General features: G+C 43.7%; 1 protein-coding gene across 1 annotated transcript; it reads right to left on the minus strand.

Moving 5' to 3' along the window:
- Nucleotides 1-1,498: 1,498 nt before the first annotated feature.
- Nucleotides 1,499-4,770, minus strand: LOC144135193 (iris-like). Its single transcript, XM_077667933.1, has 2 exons — nt 4,698-4,770; nt 1,499-2,928 (listed from the first exon to the last, which is right to left on the minus strand). Exons 1-2 carry the CDS (start codon nt 4,751-4,753, stop codon nt 1,770-1,772), a joined length of 1,215 nt encoding a protein of 404 aa, XP_077524059.1. The 5' UTR covers nt 4,754-4,770; the 3' UTR covers nt 1,499-1,769.
- Nucleotides 4,771-9,896: the final 5,126 nt, after the last annotated feature.

Here is a 9,896-nt window from a genome sequence, read left to right on the forward strand (position 1 = left end):
TTCCCTCGCAATACCCCGAATGCGGTCCGCAGAGCAACAACCGAAAATCGACACTCTATCACTCTGCCTGTGGGTGCCTGTATCCACAAGGAAACCAAACACTCAACTGCCATCCTCCATTTTACTCCTTGGAAGTTGTCCTGTTTGGCTCGGACCCGAGCAATCTCAGTCGCTGATCAAGCGGAAGCGGCGGATCGCCTCAGCCATCGAGGTCTTGAACTGACGACTCCGCCCATCATAGAGGGATGCTTTTATAACTGTTTTTACCACCACGTTTTCATACTGCAGGATAAAAGCGATAGAAGAAGACCTGAACGCCCCACTAATGTATCGCATGTAATAAAAAACCCTAATTAAACAATAGAGAATGCGGCATAATATCAAAAAGATGAATGAACTAAATTTTAAATAAGATGAAAGGGGGAAAAGGTTCAGGAGATGAAAGCATAAAAGAGACAAAGTTAGGCTTCCCACTAAACGTCCTATGGGAGCTTAGTGAAGTATATTTTTGTTCTTCTATCTCTCCCATCGTCGAAGTCTGTTTATGCGTAGTTAAATTTAGTAAATGCGATATGCGTCCTGTTTGATAGTCAAGGTTTCCTGCGTACACTGGAAAATCCTGTATATGCCGTTGGTCCTTGCCTGGTTGTCTTGATATGTGGGCACTTGCTTCTACTCCTTGGCGAGTATGTGGTATATAAACACTGGTGGTGTTTGTTGACGCCTAAGAAGGCGTAAGCGCTTCTAAATAATATAACCTCAACTGTGGTGCATTGCAGCAGCCTCCAAATGTTTTTTTTGTGGACCGAACATCATCGTAAACTGAACATTTGAGTTTCAGTATTGAGGAGCATATCTGGGGTCATCAGACCCCTCCCTCAAGCGTGTATCAGATGCTGACAAGCGAACTCAGTCTCGGATGCCATCTCTTCATCAGATCGCAGGGTAAATTGGGGGAGCGTAAATACCTATGCTTTGAATGGAGATGCATAAAGAAGTTTTCTGTGACCCTGGTCGTTAACAGCAGCCTTTTCGATGAGTTAGATCTTCGCGACACTGGCAGTGTATGTCATCTTCAGATGCTTCTGCAATCGTGCTCAGTACGCGGACACAGGGAAGTGAGAGGCACAGATGGTAGCTCAGAGGAGAGTCTTTCCTTCTATATACAGACCCTTTGTTTTGTAGCTTGAAATCTGGGGTCGTGGGTGACCTTGTCATGATTTGCCCCGGCTTTTGACGAGATGGTTTTATGTCTCTTCATACAGCAAACTTGCTGCTGACGCCCAGAAATAAAAAAAAATACTGCAACATAATGGCGATGGAGAAATTTACGAGGATGTGAGTGTTGGGTAGCCAACGACTATAAAACAGATTTTCACACTCACGACTTCTTTCTGGGAATTCTAGTGCTTTATTACGGGGAAAGCAGAAGGGTTTGGAAAATATGTTATTCTTTATTACTAGAAAATATTACGTCTTCAATGCAATCCAGCCCCGCAGTATTATTGGGCCGTTAACATTGGTCAGAGCTACACTATCTTCACTCTCAGTTAGCAAAACATGTACGTACCAAAATTTAAAGAACAAATTTCAGCATGTCCTTGAAAAACACTTAGGTTCACAATTTAGGTGCTTGCAATCTTCCGGCTTCCTTGGTCTTGAAGGCACAATGTCAATCAAGAAACTGTCACAGCAGAAAAGCGCTGTTTGTTTTACGGAGCAAAAAGTTGGCCACTCAATACACAATTTAAAAGTATAAGCTGCAGAGTTCACAACTTTCGCACAGAACCAACAAACAGTACCACTTCTGGCTCATTGGTCTTGATAAAAAACATGAATGGGTGGTCTACTATGAATCGGGTAGGATGAGAAGCAACCATGGCGCCGCACATCATTAATGTCATCCCTGTCGCGGCCGCTGCCTCCGTGCCCTCTTCGTCAACTTCTACAAAGGCCTTGTGGACAACGTCCGAGACCGCCGGGCTGCCTTTCTCGAAGATTCCTGAGAGGTCTGCAATGCCAGGTGTGAACATCTCCCTAATTCCGAGGGCCTTTAACGTGTTGCTTAGACCGATGCTGTGTTCCAGCTTGAACTTAGGAACAGTGAGCTGAACACTGTTGTCTACCTTGAGGCTTCCAAAAAGTGCACTCAGCTTGCTTGGAGAAAGTTGCTTCTCCAGAAAACAAAGACCTTCAACCTCATCTGGAAGGAGTAAAATCATGGACATCTTCTGACCCCTGTACGGCATCTCCAAAGCTCTGGCCTTCAACTCCTTGGAGTGGCCTAATTTGTAGCTCTCCCTTTCCTGGTACATCATGTCTATTCGAACACTTTTCTTGGAGTCTAGATGGAAATCTTGTGGCCTCGTGTTGTTTGCCTCGAAGGGAGTCTCCCAGAATCCTTTGAAGTAGATGGCATTCAGCAGAATGATGGCAGTTGTAGCGTCAACGCTCCCTGGGGCTAGAAGATCTTGGATCTTAGACGCAGTCTGTTCAGACACCCATGCATTGGCTTCAAGCCTAACAGCCTCGTGGCTGTTTTTGAAGTCAGCAGACTTAATAGTTGCCCCGTACGAATTTTCTAGAAGAGATCGGTACGACTTGCGCACCGAGTAGTCTTCAGCACTGTAGATCCGGTTAGCGACGTGAAAGACTACATGCGGCGCAAAACTTGACAGGTTAGCTAGGAACTTGGAGAAATTTTCGTGAACTTTATCCTTCTTTCCCTTGACGTCAAGCAAGGCGGAGATTTCTTCGGCTGTATTGTTGCGTGCCCCGACGAGAGCCATCGAGAGGGCCACTGCGATGCTGAAGGGCGAACAGAAGATATTTTCGCCCTGCATGTTTTCTGTTTGCAGTTGCTTGTAGAGGTGCAGAGAAAAGGTGAGGACAGAGTCTCTGAGGGCTCGTGATATGTCTGGAGGGGATCTAGAGGGGAAGAAAAAGAGGTAAATTATGTGCCGGTAACAAAGAACCTCGTAAAAAGGGGGAGGAGAAAAATAAAAAGTGGAAACGCAGTATTTGGAGGAGATTGACGTCATTTAAAGGAGTTAGAATGGAGGCTAATGCAATCGGAACGAAGGAACGCTAGTGCAGTATGAAGTAAAGAAGGGAGAAAAATTGCGACACATCTGGTTGTGTTCTAATAGCAGACGAAAACGGGCAGGAAACACTATATTGCCTTAGGTTATACTACAGCTGGAGAACAGCTGTCTTCACATTTCAAAAAAAAAAATTGAAAAATACGGTAGACATGCGTATGTGTTCCGAGAACACCGTATGTATACATATCACTCAGTCTTAATTTTTAATTTAGGAATAGCGCGTACTGGAGACGTATCCGGGCTTCAGGAAGAAAAATTAGCAAAAAATGCTCATACCTAATGCCCGATAATTTTGTCCTATAAGAGAACGACCACAACGCGAGTACAGAGCTTGTCGCAAACAGCTGAGCTGAACTTACTTTCTGCATGAATGTTAGTACAGAGCCAATTTTCAGCACTAATGGGGATGTCAAAATACTTAGCGACATAGTGCCTAACTTATAGACCCTATAACTGGTGCGTTACTCGCGTTGTTTCTGTAGAGATCATCGTGGGCAGGGTGGGCAATCTGATATTCTTTAATTTTGCTCGCTTAGAATGCTTATAGGTTGTATTAGATTAGACGGATTAGATGTATTCAATCAGTCTGCATAGTGAAGCTTGAAGCAACCGATTACATTGTCGTTGAATTACAACAGACGCATCGTTCTGCATTGCCTGTTTAGGTCATCAGTCATGCTTTGCAATTCGTCCGCTGAGTTATTTACCAAGGCAATGCCGTCAGCGAACCTCAGATTACTAAGATACTCAGTATTAACTCTCAACCCCAAATGTTCCTTACCCAGGTTTCTGAATACCTCTTGTAAGGTACACACGCTACGAAAGCGCTGGAGAGATTGTATTTTCGTGCTTAACCTCATTGTCTATAAGGATATTGTTTCTTTATTTACGAGAGACTATGGTGGCTGTGAATCCGCAACAGATATTTTTGCACTATTTCTACATATTGCTCTCCTACACCCTGTTTCCGCAATGCCTGCATGACTGCTGATGTTTGGACTGAGCCAAATGCTTCCTCTTAACCTATAAACTCTGTATAGGGGTGCGTATTGCTCTATCTATCAGCTGTCATCACTTGTGATAATGGGATATTTTCGAGCATTTTTCAGGAAAACCTGCCTCGTCTTCTGGTTGGCTGATGTATAAGGCACTCCTGATTCTATAGCGACTACCTTAATGAACACATTTTAGAAAACGGAGAGCAAGCTGATCGGTCAGAAAATTTAAAAGTCATTAACATCACCTTTGCCATGGATTGAGATACCGTTAGCATTCCTCAATTATTCCTGTTCGCTCGAGGTCATGCTGCACTGTGTATACTTGGTGGTCACGTCTTCTTAACTGACGAGTCAAACCACTCTAACATTTATGTATGTAAAGCAGTTCAACCGTCTGAAATGAAGTCATCGGGTTCCTTTTTCAAGCCCAATATCTAATGTAGTGGCACAAGCATCGCTCGAATAGAGAAATCTATGATGCGGAAGCTACATTGAATCTCACGCGTATTCGAAACTGTATGCCGCGGGCGTGTTGATGAGAGCGCTCAATGAGGGGGCGTATGAATCCATAAATGGCGTTTATAGCACGACTCACCTTGAACGTGAAGGCCGTTGCTTCTTGCATGATTCTGCTTGCGTCTTAGTGGCCATTTCTCACAACGATGTCGATGCCGTTTGTAATGCATGGTGGAGTACCCCATGACAGGAAACAAATACGATTATTTAAAAAAATTAGGGGCCAGAAAGAGTCAGAAGCAGTGGAACATTTTGTCAAAACTAGTAAAAGAATTACGAAAACGAAGCAATTGGCAGTAATTAATTGGAGTGCGAGAATAAAATAATAATTTGGCCGTTTTTGTCGTCGTCTTGTGTGGCTTGTTAAAATTTGGATGATTTATTAATGCTTTTATTTAGCCTATGTTGCCTATTTTGTAAGAATATTAGCCTATTTTGTGAGAATTTTTATTTTCCAGTCCACTATTTTTTGTTTATCTTTGCTGATGACTGTGGATTGCGTTCCTGCTGTATCACCGCAGGGAAGACTAAAAACCTTGGGAAAAATCTGTGAATCTAACTTTCCATGCTTACGAGATTCAATTTCGGGGGTGCGCAAGCAGTTTCGAAATAGAAAGCTCTCAAATTTCTCAGCACTTGTTGATTACCTGTTTACGCCTGTCACGAGCGTTGCTTGTATTCCGAATACTTCTTGAAATTGCTAACGGAAACAGAAAATATTTGTCGAGATATATTGTTGAACCTTCTGTTGTACTGATTACTCACCTGCTAGGGTCTCGTAGTGAGAGAACCAGCACAGTAAATAAAACATAATTTTATCGGTAGGCTATTCTGGAGGAAGTGTTAGGGAATATGTCTAATTTATAAAACGCCGACATCGATTGCAGCTGCTCCCCTGTTAAAAAGAGAGCGGCAAAGCTGGTTGAAACTTGCGATAATATTATAATAATTGGTTAATAATTCGTTTTTGGGGAAAGGAAATGGCGCAGTATCTGTCTCATATATCGTTGGAGACCTGAACCACGCCGCAAGGGAAGGGATAAAGAAGGGAGTGAAAGAAGAAAGGAAGAAAGAGGTGCCGCAGAGGAGGGCTCCGGAATAGTTTAGACCAGCTGGGGATCTTTACCGTGCACTGACATCGCACAGGAAACCGGCGCATTAGCGTTTTTCCTCCATAAAAACTCAGCCGCCGCGGTCGGGTTCGAACCCGGGAACACCGTACCAGTAGTCGAGCGGCGTCATCACTGGGCCGCCGCGGCGAGTTGATAATTATTATCAAATTTCGATTTTGAACATGACCTTCTGTTTAGCTGTACAAATCCCAAAAATCATAATGCCCCGAATTTAACACACGAGCTCGTTGAAGGCGGCAAAATTACTTGAACCTTTTCTTGTCGTGACGGAGGCAGTGTTTCAAAAAGTGATGCCGTCCTTGTGTTTTTTTTTGCGCTATGTTTACGAGAAGCCAAAAGGTTGCTTACGGTAAAGGCGTCGACTTCAGAGATCGCACTTCACTAAGCTTACAATAAGCGTGGTGAGATCTTCAACTTAACTCTATGCACACGATATAAGTTGTGGTATGCTCGCCAACTATGCGAGCTGCTTCTTTGTCTGGTACTTAGTCTGAGGGACAAGTGCAGGAGGAGTAACTCTGGCCTTAGGAAAAACCTACGCTTCGAGGAAATAAGCTACAACGGCATGTGAGCGCGTGAGAAACCACAGATTTTACTGCTCTCTTCTGAGTTTTTCATGAACTGCACCACTACACATTCGAAATAGCCGCGGAATTTTGTCAAATTCGGTGTTCTCATTTTGGTAGTGGATAGTATTTTGCCCAAAGACTACGCAGTAGAAATCTAATTGAGCAAATTAATTCGAAGTTTTGCCGTTTTCATAGTTACGTGGCGGGCCCAGGGTAAACACGTAGCATAGGTGTTTGTCAATGGAGTTTCAAGGAAGAACTTGCGCAGCAATCTATGACTACGCGATCGATAGACAAAGCCGCAGAGAGGGCCTACGTATTTATTGTGCCGTAAGGGGTGCATGGTGTGATTGAACAAACGTAAGGTTGCGTGACGAATGAAGCGCAGGTGGCCACTTATTGCCAAAACGCGGTTAGAGTGAAACGTTTTAACGCACGTGCTTCTGCCGCTACTGTCAGATTGAAATTGTAGCTGATAGGTGGTTTATACGCTGTCACACAATCATCACAAGGAAGAATCAGCATCAAGAAGGCATATTGAAGGAGGTTTCGCATGTCTCAAATTGGCCCTATTTGTCAATTCAATCTGCGAGAAAAATTTTGGAAGTGCCACAGTACACAATAGAAAAAGCTGACCTGGAAGGCATTTTTTCTTTTGTTTCCAAAGTGGAGTGAATTCGAGAACGCAGAGGGCTGGCGTTTCGAGTATTCCAAATGATTACTATGACAATCACTTTTAATGGCAATATGGTGCTTGAGGTATGACGGCACTATTGAAATTCCACTTCTCTTAAAACAAGAACGTTTTGCAGTTATGTTTGATTTTATAACCTCAAACACTCTTCAATCTTTTGAAAAAAGGATTATGATTATACATTGCGCTGCTAAAAAGTTACTGGCTACATTGCTACTTGCACCGAGCTAAATGAAACCGAAAGAAAAACAAAAAAGAAAAGGCAAGCTGCTGCCCGTGAAAAAAAAAGCAAAGGAAACGATCAAGGAAAACTTTCCACATTTGTGGCATTGCCAAGATTGCCTCGAGGCCAGTCAAAGTATGCGTACCATGTGTCGGTACTATGACGCTTGTCTTGATATTGTAGAAAATATTCCTTTGCAGCCTTTCATGAAATCTCTGCTTTAGAACTGCCAACCGACTTGTTAGCGATGGAAGCTGATGCATCCAGATAATATCTGAGGAAACCCAGAAGCCCTTGCACGTTCCTAAGGCCACGTGAGCATTTTTTTCAATGCGAGAACGGAGAGCCTGAAGAACCGGCTCACTGTATGTCTCAGCTGCCTCCAAAACCAATTGATAGTGTAAGACCATGACTGATGACGTAAGCACTGACATAGTAACCATTATGAGTTACCTGGACCTTTGACTATTATAATGTGATCGATTTTGCCGGTTCTGTGAATTAGAATCGTTGCTCTGGCGGTATTGCCTTCGGCTCTCAGCCTTGAACACTGAAGAAACGTGCACTTTCGAACGTCGTCAGGCACATATTCACTAACGGGTACCGAGGTTTGGTAAGCGCTGTGAGGAAGCTTGAGTATGGATCCAAGCGCCCGTCGTTTCCAGCTCAGGAGAAAAAAAATGAAGTTGAGCCGGAGTCCAGCCTTTCCTCTGGTTACCGTAGTGCAGAGAAATGAAAAGCCAGCCAGCGCGTTACTATCGTTTTTTTTTTAAACAGATCGCACTGCAATGAGCTTTGCGAAAACTATTAAGCGTACTTTAGTTAGTTTCTTGAGTGGTTTTTTTCAGGACGAGCAACTTTCTACGCTGTAGTGCTAACTTAGATTGCGATCACGTCTCCGGAGATACAAGCTTTACTCAGTCCACCTGCCAGCTCCTTGAAGGGAAATGAGCAGAAAAATTACTCTTCCGTATAACGAATAATCTATGCATCTTGTAAACAAATGATTCGCCCTGTCTACAGGGCAGAAATAATAGTTCGCATCCCTAGTGCTGGTCCCGTAAGCAGAAGTGTTTAACTTTGTAAAGATGCATGTTTCCTATGAGGGTCGGAAGTTCCTCTTGGAAATGTCCAATGTCGAATAATGAACGGTGGTAATTTAACATCCAAAATTGCCGTAGGTCTTGAATAGCGCTAAACTCGTAAGGATAACCTAAATGTTTCGGCACGCAACCTACGTGGAAGGAATCATTTTTGCAAACTCGTTGAGGGCTTTGCCTTCTGCTTCGCGATGTATCGGCCACAAAGTGGACAGAGTGTTCCTTTGTGACGCTACAAGTAAGCAACACGAGCGGGCATCTTTCACCGGGTGGTCAATACTGAAAGCTGCAAAAAGGGTTTGGTTGTTCAGATAGGTGGCAGAAGGCACTAACAGCGACAGCTTGTGCAGACGACGCGAATAAAAAGGCGTGTAGCGTGACATGGTTGGTAAGAAGAACGGATCTTGTGGCAGCTTTAAACATGGATCGAAATGTGCTCCTTGAATTCAGGTGCTGTTGCTGCAACCTTAAGATCGAACGAAGCTCTTAAGCGAGGCTTGGTAGACTTGTTCCTATTCATCATTAAGGAAAAATAGACTTGAGGAAGTGGTTGCTTGGATGTTTATCATTGAAAACATTGAGCCGTGGGTGAATTAAACGCGCTATAAGAAGTTCGAGTGGCTCCAAGCGCTTTTATTTGTTTCTTTGTGCGAAAGAAGTTCCGAGAAAGGTACAGCAAAAGGTTTTACAAACAGATCTCAAAATAGCAGCTGTCCTTTTTCAGCCGAAATGCGCAGATGTCTATCGACGCACGGCGTAAATTATAGGTCGTCAATGAATGTCTTACTGCTTTTTGGCGGTTGACGTGACGCAGCGTTTTCGCTTTTGGTTACGACCTTAGTGACGGATTAGGGTGGCTTGGCTACCCTGACTTTTCTGTGCGACTACAGAAAGGTGTCCTTCTTGGCCTAGACGACATTGTTTACCTCTTGAAAAAGCCGGCACACTCGAATGGCCACTGCTGCATCAGCATTGCAGGCGACCATTTCAAACCACAGGACGCGCATATGGCAGATGACGAAAACATGTTTGATCGCTAGAAAAGTGCATATGCCAATTTGGACACGTAGTGCGAGCTGACGCGCCAACGGTCGAACGGTCTGACGCATTTGAAATCTAAGCTGAGCTCTGTTCTCTCAGTTGTTGGCCCCCCGAATAATGTTCGGAACGCTAGGATAGGAAAGTTTTTTGAACAAGCTAACATTTAAATAGAACGTATCGTAGTGTTTTAGAGTTTCCCCACTGGCTTCCCTAACTGTCTACCATGTGTTCAACTGGTTTCGGCTCTTGAAGCTTTTTCCTACAATTCTTTCATATGCTGTCTCTTTGGCTACACTTCATTATTTCTTTGATTCAATCCATGCAAAATGATTGAACAAATTTTCGAACAAAGAACATTAGGCAACAATGCCAGGAGCTCACACTAGGAGGTATTCCCCGCTTCCGATTACTGACGCTACTCAGCAATTAAACAAAAAGTAGAGGCGCCGAAAGGATACACACTGCGAAGCATGGAATATCAGGGACATTGAAGTAGAAAAGGCTTTATTTTCAGCTCG

The sequence above is a fragment of the Amblyomma americanum genome, chromosome 5 (assembly GCF_052857255.1).
Source record: "Amblyomma americanum isolate KBUSLIRL-KWMA chromosome 5, ASM5285725v1, whole genome shotgun sequence".
Classification (NCBI taxonomy): Eukaryota; Metazoa; Arthropoda; class Arachnida; order Ixodida; family Ixodidae; genus Amblyomma; species Amblyomma americanum.